We start from the raw sequence: 13,323 nt of genomic DNA on the forward strand, positions 1-13,323 counted from the left end.
CATAATACTTCGAAATCATATTATATATATGTAGTTATTGACTGAATTTGCGTGAAAAATGAATATTTAATAAATAATAATATTATAATTGAGATCTGGGTTACAGGAATCCGATGACATCCACAAAATACAAACCTCCACTCTGTGGATTTATGATCTTGTTAGGATCGGACGTGGCCAAAAAAAATTTTCATGCTAAGAGTGCATATTTGAATTCATTAAAAAAATAATGTATTTGGTACATAGTTTCTAAATTATTTCGTGTATTTAAGTTATTCGATATTTTTGTAAGTATATAATTGCAGAGATTAGCTATTTCGATTTTTTTTTTGCAAAGCGGAACATGTTATTTTTGTCAGTTTATTGTATAGAATATACTTTTATTGTATGTATGACGTTTATTTTGCAATTATTTTTATTTAGTCTATATTATCTCTTACTTTAAATTGTTTTGTTTTTCAAATCCACGTTGATCGCGAAATTTAGCTTATGGCGACCGTGTAGAAAACCGTGGCACAGTTCGCCGTGAGCTTTCTTAACGGAAAGAGATGACCTTATAGTATACAATCTCCAATTTTATTAGATTCAATATGAACATTAATTCAATTTTCATAGCCGATTTTTGACAAAATTCATGAATTATTCAAGAATGAAAACCTAACAAATAATCCAGTATATTGGCTATTTTCAAAATTTGTTCGCTGCTGGCTTCCTGTAAAGTGTAAGCCGACAAGAACATGTTTTATTCAGTGATGAATTTTACGTCAGTACTTTATACGACCCAAAGAGGTTGGACGGTCTTTAAGGTTATATCTCAGTTGAGGCATGGTCTAAAAATATCGTGGCTAGGCGATGCGTGGATTATGGGTCGCGGGTGCAAATGACGCATGCCGAACGAAATATAATTTGTCATATAAATCCAACATGCGTCCATTTAATGTTCTGTTAATTATTATATTAGTAACAATAATAATATATGCATTGACATGTTTTCTTTTTCAAGTAAATGGGTAACGTTGTTAGTCATCTTTACACGATTTAAGAATTAATAACCCCGTCGCCATCACGAAACAAATTGACGTATTCACACCTCGACATTCGCTCTCCGAATGCCAGCGAGTCCAAAATTTCGTCGCGCCTATAGTTGTAAATTATTTGCCGTTTCACTGATGTATCGTCTTAATATACAGTCATATATTTCCAATTTTATAAAACATTTCACGGTGAAGTGTGATACGGCGAACTGCATACCTACGCACAAGTTTCCGGACACGAGGAAACCTAAACGGAGGTTACCTGTACTTATAGGTAGGTACTAGGTAGCCACATAATAAATTTATACTATTGATGACCTCATGACCTAATTTATTAATCACCAGGCTAATCGATTGTAAATATTAATTATTATTCCTAATATAGTGTTACTTAATCTGTTTATTATATTGACATACCTATTTTTCCTTATTATTATCATTTATTATTCATACATATTTTGCAAAGTAGACAATGTTATCTCATCCTTACCACTAGACCTACCACAATATGCAATCTCGACCACAACTTTTATGTTGCCACGACTGTGGTGAAACTGGTGAATGTTGCGTCCAACCGCGTTTGTACCCAGATTCGCCCACGGATGTCTCCTCGCGATTTTATGTTTACTGTTTCATTGGGTCTATTCACTCTATTCTATAATTATCGACTTATCCAAAGTGATAAATATGATCACTTTATCATATTTATGTATTGAGGTATTATAATTAATTGTTACAATAAGTTAGCCGTCTAAACAGTCAAAACTGTCTATCTCGCTCTAAAGTTAACACAGCCAAGAGAGGTGCTGTTGAAACATAGTACTTATTGTAATAATTATTACAACTACTAATTCATTGTTTCAATTAATCGCCTCAATACATAAATAATATGATAAACTACCGTCGATAGACGCCGATAGCAGCTTCGTGTATAGAATAGATGTATAAAACACACATTGCCAAATGGAGCTCCGCAGATTGGTCGAATGCGACTGTGTAGTTTGAAGAAAACATCTGTTGTTGCAATCGACAAGTTGCATGCTTCTCGTCCGTCTTCAGGCTCCGAGTCAAAAACGCTAAGTCGCATACAAGCACCTACGAATTGGTCATTCCTATATCAGCTCGCCGATTGCCGTATCCAAATATCTACACGTTTAGAAGGTTACGTGCGACTGTCGCTAGGTAGATCTGCGCGGTCTTCATATGCAACACCAGATCGCCGTTTTTGGAAGGTTTGATTTATGGCTGTGCGGCAAACGGGCGAGTTTAGATGTGAGAACCGGATTAGTGTTAAGATTTTGTAGGTTCTTATTATGCGTTTGCTTGGTTAGATTACATTCTCAGCCTTTGACAAGGACAATCTTTTTTGAAATTATTCTCATCAGCCAGAAGGTTTTTGAATTATCTGATCATTACATTGCGCCATTAAATTGCCATTGAAGAAGCATTCATCACGTAAGTTATTTTTTATCACATTTTAGATTGACTCTGTTATGGCGAAGGCAAGGCAAACCGAGAATTTAAGCCGGTTGAAGATATAGGCAAATCGCTTGGAATCGATGGAATTGTTAAAACAAACACATTTTCGATAAAAATACTGGGTATTAGTAAACATCAGCATCTCTACCATATCTTACCTTTACCTATTTTAAAAGTTGTCATATAAAATAATATGCAGGTACCTACCTATTTAATAATAAAAATAAAATATTAATATTTTAAAGAGATTTTTATATCTATATTTATTGGTAGATATTTCTGTTTTTTTCCATATATTTCACGAATATGGGTATTCAATAGGAAATACCGAAATACCGGTATTGGTATTTTCATTCGGTATTGCAATCCTAGAAATGACCATAACAAAATGTTTCTGGCATTTCTGCCGTCCGGTTAAAGATGTAAGTAAGTACTTATAGGTTTTTGTTTATCACAAAAATCGTAATGGTGAATTTCAGAGTCATATTTTTTATCTCTTCCGGTCAAAAAAAAAAATCACCGGCGAATCTGAAAAAATCTGTTTCGTTTCGAGGATTTTTTTTATCTCTCAAAGAACTTTTGTTTTCTCGGTTCTATAAATTTTCCTCTATTACGAAATTAGAGTAGTACTTCCCACCAAATTATTGTACGAAAATACCGAAATTATAGTAGTTTTGCCTTATTTTTTAAATGTAGAAATGAAATCTTTAGTACAACCGATATTCAAAATTATAGTATTTTGAGCATACTTTACCCTTTTTATATCGTACATAGTACCCGGGCCAAAATTATAGTACAAATACTATAATTGAAGCGCTTAGTTTACACACCTATACATACCTAAATCCTCATACATACATAAATAAATTTTGTGTCAATAACATTGACCATAGTATAGTCTCATATTATGTAAACCATCATATAGGATATAACAAAGGGCTACTAGGAAAGCTAAGTTGATCATTCAAGATAGGTAAGCTCTGCAACTGTGCTCTATTTATTTCTAATATTTCTTGGTAGAATAATTTATAATCACCCGTATTACTGTGAAGTAGTTTTGCACCCTTTTCAATGTCAAACGTGTGATTTTTTTTAATAAAATTTTTTTCTCCAATATTTGGGCTGCTAAATGTTCTGAAATTCTAATATTTAGGTTCCTCGTAGTTTTACCAACGTAAAATTTGGAGCAGGTGTTACACTCTAATTTGTAAATACCGGATTTATTTTTAATTTCTATGGAGTCTTTATTGTCTCTTAATAATCTACCAACTGTGTTAATACAATAAAATGTCGGTTTGACATATGTATGTATGATAATGTAGGGATGAGGATTTATGTATGTATAGGTGTGTATATACATACATATTATATTAGGTGAGTTTTATATATTATATTAAGCGAGTTTACGTGTATAGTTTTTTTTTTAAATAATGTTATAAAATTAGGTATCATGTAAAGGTATTATTAAAGACTAATATCTCATTAATTAACTCCATTAATTATTTTTCTTAGAATTGACCTCTTGAGTGTAGTATTTTTATTGTTTATAAAGAATAATGATCTATTATTAGGTGTTGACGATATATTATAATAATATGCTATCGAGTGTATTGTTGTTAATAAGATAGGCTTTTTACTAATTAGGTTTTTTACTGACACTATTCATAATTTTTTAGTTGTATTTTTTGTGACCTCTGACTAGATAGGTAGGTAATGGAGTTTTTACCTACTTTATTGTATTGATTTACTATATAAGGTAGAGTAAAGAGTGTTCGTTGTCAGTGTGTACACGACGCCTGAAGATGCCGAAAGGCGAAACCCGGGTCGCAAAAAACGACTTAAATGGAATAGTACAGAGCTTGAATCCATTAGAATTTAAATTCAAATTCCATCAAGTACCTTCGGTCGATAGTATTAATATTAAAAATGAAGTACTTAAAGTAAAGTAGTGAAAAATTAAAATGTAATTTATATAAGTACTTATAGTCTGCTATTTCTAAGCCTTTGATTCCCGGGCAAACTTTGTAATTTATAACATGATGGTACATATAAAATGAGCATTGTTTTATACATGTATAATTATTTTATTTGTTAAGTACTTCTCCAGATATTACCTCTAATTTTACAACTAGATACCTACTTATAATGTATTCCCATTGCATATATTTAAAAAATTTCTAAAGTTTCATAATTTTCTGTTTTAAAACGTTCGTGAGAAACTGATACCATCATAATTATGCGCCGATTTGCAAATTAAGCAGATTTTTGTTTGATTTTAATTTGGAGTTAGTCATTCTTGTCGCCGATTGACAAGTAGTAGATATGCACAGACCCCGTAGAAGAAGTCAGAGCTATCTTTTTCTCGCTTACCTGGGTTAGTTGGACGAGAGTATTATCTAAATTCTAAACTTAACTAAGACGATGGCCGTCATATTAACATTTTAAACGCAATCTTTAAAATATAGCCGCCGCGATTCTTTCTTTTCTGTGGGAACTGAAATACCTAACGGGTATGGAGCAGCAGGCAACCGATCTAGAGTGCGGAAGAATACGGGATAAACATAAACTTAAACACGTATCAAGAATACGCTATACGTCGGATACTGACAACTGCTCTCAGTTTATGCATTTACGCTCAATTAATATTGGTATATTGAAGGTTGCAACACACACCATTGCCCGTCCATAATGTGTGGTTCATTTTCGTAAGACACTCACACATTCAAAACCATGCGTAAAAATGTAGTGTATTGGAATATAGCCTATTGTAAAAAAATAATCGCATAACCATAAACACTGTAGATACAACTGTCATATAAAAATGTGCTTTGTTGAATGTTTAAATTAGGTTCTATAATTAATGTATTTGGTGAAATCCCAACGGCAAATAAAATACTCGTTATCAATTATTACCACCCCCCCCCCCCCGATATGATATCATTACTTAATCTTCTTCCACCCGTCGAAAATAACATAAATTTCAGTACATAATAAATGGGGGGGGGGGGGATATTTCAAGGTAGGCCAAAAAAATCAATTTTTAGCACCGCACTTTATGCTCGGCTTGTAGTTATATTAAAGATGGATATGATCAAACTCAAACACAACATGCACCGGTCTCGTAACACGAGTTTGAACAGTGTTTAAATTGCGGGGTAAAAGTGCTTAACTCATGTTTTGATGAAATTGAGAAAACCCTATCGTCACTAATTTTTTACAAACACGTATCTCAATTTTTTGCAGTTTTGAGTTGTTTGATGTAACGAATTCAGAATTTCAATACGCGCATATTCCACTAACCCGTATCTCAAAACATACTCTTAACATAATAGATTTAAGCAATTACATAAAAGTCGTATCACAATAAAAGTCTTTTATAAATAGTATAACCTCGTATCTTGAGTTACGTGTTTGTAAGTATACAGAATACTGAACTCCAACAGATAAATATACCGAAGCTCTTAATCCAAGATACGTGTTTACTGCAGTAATATTCACAGTAAAGTTGCAACGCATTCTCGTATCTCCGACAATGTGACTGATCGGTCGAAAGTATAGTGTGATAAGTTGAAGAAACATAACATTTATTTCATGAAAATATGTGTAACTCTACGAAATGGATATTTCATAGAAGAAAATTTATTTCTAAATTAAAAACTGAGAGAATAAAGTTGTTATTTACCTCTCCTGAAAAGTTGTGTTTTTTGAGATATGCGTTTGTAGAAAATTACCGACGCTTTGTATAAAAAGTGGTACCTACTATTTTTTGTGTCACAGATTTTGTCACGTGTCACAGATTTTCTTAACTTTATAGAAATAGCTTCTATCGAAAAAATCATTTTCAATTCTGCGTAAAATTACTTATTCAAAACTTTGAGTATTTCACAATAATACCATGAATCTATCTTTCTAATATATTATAAGTAATGTTAAAGAATAAAAAAATATACAACACTTCTTATCTACAGTATTTTTTAAATTGCGATTTATTTCAAATGCAATTATCTCAGAAGCATTTTTACCTCTAAACCACAGAATTCACTACACATAAATATTACATTCTGTTAGTGCCTCTACTAAAAGCATTTATGCATCAATTACATTGAGCTACTTTACGAGCTGCTTGTTGGCGAATTTACAATCTGCCTGTAAAGTCACCCAGTGTCATCATTGAACAAGCTAACAAGCAAATTGTAAACAATCTACCGAGAAAAGTTGAAAGCCGGTCAACTTTACACGCTACACGCCGGCGTGTGGGCCTACTGCGTCTGCGCAGTAGAGCGCAGCAGCAACCTCCCGGTAAAAAAACGAACTTCGTTCTGTCAAAATATTCGCTGGCTTGTGGTTTCTCAGCGAATGGAAAGTTTTGTGTGTCATCATCACAATCGCAGTAGCTGAATCGCCCGCTATTAAATTCGCCAACAAACAGCTCGTAAAGTAGCTCAATGTACTAATTGACGCATTAGTCACTAATAATTCTTGAAATCAGTAATAGTAAGTACCTACATAATTAATATCAATGGTTATAGACAAAAATTATTAATAAATATAAATTTAAATGGCCGTGTTTACATTTTTTTATTTTTTATTTATCCTTGAACTTCTTCTTAATAGTCGATAGAGGTCACCAATATTAATGTGATATTCAAAATGTATGTTTGTATGTTTGTCCCGTATGCGTTCCTATACCATTCATCCGATTGCGATGAAACTTTCGTCGGTTGTTGTGCGCACACCCGCGAAGGTTTCTGAATTAGTACAACCATCTTCTTCTTCTTCAGTATATCTTCTTTTATTCGTATGGTTCCTATACCATTCATCCGATTGCTAAGAAATTTTGATCAGTTGTTGTGCGCACGCCCGCAAAGGTTTCTGAATTAGTACAACTATCTTCTTCTTCTTCTATTCGTATGCGTTCCTATACCATTCATCCGATTGCGATGAAACTTTTGTCAGTGTGTGCGCACACCCGCGCAGGTTTCTAAATCAGTATTATGTAAAATACAAAGTTTGTTTGTTTGTTCCATCCAATTTTGAATTTTTTACTACATACTCGTATTAATACTATATTAACAACGTTTGCATATTTTGGATTCGACTTTAATTTAGTGTTCTTTTGTTTGACCTTTCTCCTATTAGAATTATTTTCATATTGCCATATTGCACAGATATTTTAATATTAAAAAAATAATTACTTATTATTTTTTTTTAAATATCTAAGATAAATGTATCTACGAAGCGACCCTGTGCAAAGCCGGGTACTTCATCTTGTACGAGTATATTATAAAACAAAATAAATTTATTGAATCCGATGCTATAATAATTAATCGATGCGATGATTAATCTAAAGATGGCGCTGAAGATATTCATTTCATTACCTACTTCTCCTGGAAGGATATGTCATTATTTAGTCTAACATTCGTATTATTGACGATGTTGGCCGTTCTGATTCCGCCACTGATTTTATACCTCGTTCGTTGTTCATCATTCGACCTGTGTTTTATCTGCACGAAACATTTTGTTCTTGACCTTCATTGTTTGATTATTACTAGAAAATAATAGAATGGCAAATGCCATAATCAAATTAGCATGCACGAAGAAACCGATTTGAAAACTCGTTTTAATTCACAATAGAACGATGTTCAAGAAAATGATCAAGAACGAGTTAGTTAGGGCCCACTGCTTGTCAATCTTTTTAGCGTTACGACATTCTGTTTAAATAATATTTTTAATTAACTATTTCTTTTATTCAACGAATAATTCACAAGATTTTAAGAATGTAGCATTCTAATTATTGAACATACATAAATAGGATAATATAACAGAAAATATTGGAGTGAATACTTTAATTTAGAATACAAAAGTCGATCGCCTACCGTAACTCAATTTGGAGAGCACTTATGAGCAGGTATTAAAAAGGCCAATAGTTAAAATCTATCGCAATTAAGCATGGCAGTCGTAGCATAGTGGTAATGCAAAAGACGCGGGCTCGATTCTTCCCGGTCTTACTTTTTTCATAAAAGATTTTTTCTATTGGCTATATTTTCTCATGAGTGTTTTCAGAATTATGTATGTTCAATAAATAATATTTGTTGTGTATTATATTGTTGTGAATATTCAAACCCTTATATTAGGTAGGTACTATATTTTACTCATTTCACCTGAAAAAGGAACCAAATGTAATTCGTTGGGGTTAATAAAGATCTTTATGTATCATAGGGTAAGTAAGGAAGTATAATATATTTAGCGCCGTGGCAAGCGGGGGTGTTGGGGTGCATAGTACTTGGGTGGGCCGTAAAAAATATATATATTAAATTCAATTACCGGCATAAACTGAATCCAAAGTTGAAATATATGAAATACCTACTATTAAATAAATACCATCAAATTGCGGCACTTCCCAAAGAGTGGCAAATCGAAGAATTATCGGTTTTCTTGAAACAATAATGGCACTCATATACAAGCAGACTCAGAAGTTGTCACTTACTACACTAGTATTAATAATTCTTACGTATGTTTGCAATTAAAACACTAAATATCGGGACACACAATATACGTATTTTTTCCTAAGATCAAGTATATAAATTTATATTGCACAATCAGCAATGTACAATATAATATGTGTGTTTTTATTCACTACGTATTGCACCAACAATATTTTGCGGCACATCGATTGGGAAGCTCTGAGTTAGGCATCAATCCACTTACAATCACATTAATATTATACTTACACAAGTAAACATAATTAATACGTGTAAACGATCAAATAATATTACAACGAACGATGGCCAGGTGTTTGGCCGAAGGTAGAATTTTGTAATTAACCTTTTGTGACCTTCTCGTATGGTCCTAGTCGAGGTCGAAAAATTTAGATAAAACATCGGAAATGCAGATTTTAGGCGATGTAAAGATCTATAAAAGGTTGTCTGTACAGTGCAACTTTTATATCAAGTCTTCTACGTCACCACAGTTTTTTCTGAAACTAAAACCCGCCCCTCGTATTTACTTTCCCCACTTTTACATTTCCCGCGCCCATAGTTCTTTGTGCATTCGATATGGAGACTAGTTTACGGAAACAGAAGAGCATTATTTCAATATTGCATTATTGTGAGGAGGAGAAACAGAAAAAAAAGCTTGAAAAATGTGGCAATTAAAAGGTAATTAAAGGTTAGCAGTGATTGTGTTATCTTCAGAAAATTTCGAACGTTCCGATTCCTAAACTTTTCCATTTCGAGCGCTAAGTATCTGCTGACAAGTCAACACGCAAATAACACCTGACTTAATAGTATCAACGAACCACGTAACATAACTAGAGACTTGGTAATATTATAGATTATAGAAGTTGGTATGTACATCGATAATTGATGATAAGCTATCAATAATTGATGTTATGACGTGTTGAATATAGTAAAACTATTATATTAGATTATTATTTGTAATCAATATTAATTAAGCGATCAACTATAATGTTTATGTATTCCTACCGACTAATATTTTTAAAAGATGAGAGGGGTCGATAAGAGTGGAAGGACTAGCGGATCCAGAAAAGCAAAATTCGCCATTACAAATTAAAACCACATTCAGAAAAAATATATAGGTACCTATATAAAATAGCTGGTTTTAAATTATCTATCAACGATAAATAAAGAATATGATCCGACCAATGATCGATTCTCTGTTGGATGAAGGTGTACAAAATACTACCATTCCAGTCGATTTTTAGTTTTGACCAGAATGCCCCGTCCGCATCTTAGATCCGCCTATAGATGGAAAGAGCTTTCACCGGGAGAGTTACATGTAAATAGTGCATTGAAGACGATAATGTTCCTTCAAGAATGAAAACCTAACCTAACCTAACAAATAATCCAGTATATCGGCTATTTTCAAAATTTGTTTGCCGCTGACATCTTGTAAATTGACAAGAACCGTGTTTTATTTAGGTATGAATTATATCTCAGTACAATACGACCCAAAGAGGTTGGACGGTCTATAGTATAGACCGTCCATCAATATATATTTCCGATCCAACATTTCACGGTGAAGTGTAATACGGCGAATTCCATATGTATAAATTTTAGGACACGGTCACTGGGTATAGAATCCATTTACCTACCGATTGATCGATCTCAGTTGATTATGTTGATGGTTATAAAAAAGTCTAAGAATGGCTTGAAGAAGCCTTTGGATATTAAAGGTCATGTAAATGGATATCATGTATTCTAAACAGGTAGGTACACAAAATAAGTCATGGAACCTATAATAATTATTGCTGATGCATGATGTATGAGCAAACAAGTGCATTGTGTATTATGTACAATTACTTTTGTTTTATAATCACTAAGATGGCAGTTAATTAAAAAAAACTTATTTCTGAAATAGGCGATGGCTGCATTTACACGCGGACTGGATCTTCAGGAACCTGTATGCAAATCAGAGGATGTGCAGTAGCCATTGCTGACCTCAGAAGAAGTATAAGTCCCCAGGTAACTATAACTTTTAGTTATTTCTTCTTTGCCCATGTCTACTTTTTATGTGGTTTATATAGCTACCATCGTAGCGGTACCTACCTACCTTCAAGAAACTCTGTCACTCGCCAATTATAATATAAAATATTGAGTTTTTCCACGTCTCCCATACACCCTGTCAGCGATCGAAATGAGAAATTTTACGAATCGGAGCGTTCAATAATTTTACGAAAATATTAACAAAGTTTTAATTCTAATTTATAATTTAATTTTATGTGTATTTTATAAAAAAAAAATGTGTGTTAGTTTTTGTGTTATATGGCATATCTAGCTCAGACAGTAAAATTATTTTTTCCACGAGGCAGAGCGAAAGTTTTGGGGATTTTATTAACCGGAACGGCGCTCCGATCCATTTCGAGCCCTGCCCTGTGGGTAATATTTTGCGGGATTCCAAAACGCCGTAAACTGGTTGACGTTAAGAAAACGCATGACGTGTCGAGTGTTTTATTGATTATTTCTTTATAAGGAGTCATGGTGATTAGCTTAGCACAGCCAAGGCTCAAGCGGATTTTGTTGTTGGGATTTCCTTATTTAATCAGGGGCAATCAATTTCAAGTCGCGTTTCTCCTTTATAATAATTACCGAGTAGGTACTGTGATCCCGTTTGCCGCTGCAGTTGCATAAAAAAGTATTTTAGGGTGTAGCAAACACATCATAAAATAACACATTACTTCTGAATTTCCAATCACAGATTTTCATTTACGTCACAGTTTTTTTTCGCGTGGATCGCAACAATTGTAAAAGATTATCTTTAATCTGTCTCTGTTACTGCCAAAAAAACTTCTACTTTTTAATTAGAAGCATTATATTTAGTTTCACTATGCAAATCTTTGTTTATCTACGGCCAAACATTACACTTTTCTTATCTCTTGAAGTATAACATTATCTTTTCCACCGGTAACTGGGCTATTTTTTCTGTGGTAAATGTATACTTGAATTACTGATTGTTCACGCTTTTAGCTGAATTTTCTGGTGTTCTTAATCAAGTGATACATGAATATACATATTAGATTCGAGATAAATAGCTAAACTACTAAACTTCCTCAGGCATACGTATTTCTTTTCATAGAACTACAACTGCAATGTGCAGACAGTGTTGGTTCATTTTTAAAATTCAATTAAACCCTGCGTAACCAAGCCATAATATAATATAATAGTCAAAATCTATTCATCTACATATAAAATATCTAAAATTATGCCATTAAATCATACTTACATAATTTTGAATACTTTATAGATTGAAGAATATTTTTTTATCTATTATGGTTTAGTTCATCCAGGGTTTAATGAATTTAAATAAACTAACCGAACACCATCTGTAATAATATTATGTATTGTTAATACAACGAAAATAAATAAGTATGACTGAAAAAGACGTGTGCATTATTTTTGTCGAATCGTCGAATTGTCGAAAACTATTAGGTAGGTATGGCTTGGTTAGGCAGGGTTTAATTGATTTTTAAAAACTAACCAACACTCTATGCACACTATAATTTTAGTAAAAAAAAAATACGGCGCCTGTCGGGATTTGAACCCGTATATCCACTGGTATCTTGCCAAATAATTTAAGCAATAATTATGCTACAGGCCTCCTACCTTATTACGATAATTTAAACTAGTAGGTCATACATGAAATGCTTATCAAATTTCGGTTATGGTTAAAGCATATTGGCGTGATACCAGTGTAGGGGTTCTAATCCTGTCAGGAGTCGTATTTTTTTCAAATGTGGTAGGTATATTTGAGGTTTCTCTCTGTCGAGGGCCATACGATCTTATTAGATCAGCCATGATCAACAAAATATATCTGAGGTGTTTTCAAGTTATGTATATTCAGTATTAATAATATTAGACAGCTAATGTGTAGCATAACTTCTTCTTATAAGACCGTCAAAAACCGGCTTCGACGTTATCCTTGGATCAATTCAGTGAATGTTAACATATACATCGCATATAATTTTTCACTATTAAGTGTAATTCTATGTATTTTTATATGAATACTGCCTGATAACATGTGAACATAATATCGCAGTTGAATGAATTTTCCCCAAAATGTTTCATTTTTCGTATTTTTAGATAGATACCTACCGAATGTGCTAAAAACACACGGCATTTAAATAGTTTCCAATAAGGACATAACATTTTATATTTTTTACGAAGTTATTAAACCTTCTGTTTATGTATAAACATACGTTGCATTTATTTTGTACTTTTATTTATGTGTAATAATATTTGGTTTTAGACAGTCCTCCGATCTGTGTAATTTTTATGGGTATTCGTAATTTTTC

General features: G+C 32.8%; 1 protein-coding gene across 2 annotated transcripts in view; it reads left to right on the forward strand.

Annotated features, from left to right (window-relative positions):
* Nucleotides 1-13,323, forward strand: part of LOC147067016 (trypsin-like) — a 43,529-nt gene that overhangs the window by 11,780 nt on the left and 18,426 nt on the right. For both annotated transcript variants that reach the window (XM_085954448.1, XM_085954447.1), the window contains exon 2: nucleotides 10,893-10,996. In XM_085954448.1, coding sequence (XP_085810574.1) covers nucleotides 10,893-10,996 — 104 coding nt within the window. The remainder of the gene's footprint in view (nucleotides 1-10,892; nucleotides 10,997-13,323) is intronic.

The sequence above is a fragment of the Rhyacophila brunnea genome, unplaced genomic scaffold (assembly GCF_057557595.1).
Source record: "Rhyacophila brunnea isolate RB1 unplaced genomic scaffold, BYU_Rbru_1.0 scaffold_4, whole genome shotgun sequence".
Taxonomy (NCBI): Eukaryota; Metazoa; Arthropoda; class Insecta; order Trichoptera; family Rhyacophilidae; genus Rhyacophila; species Rhyacophila brunnea.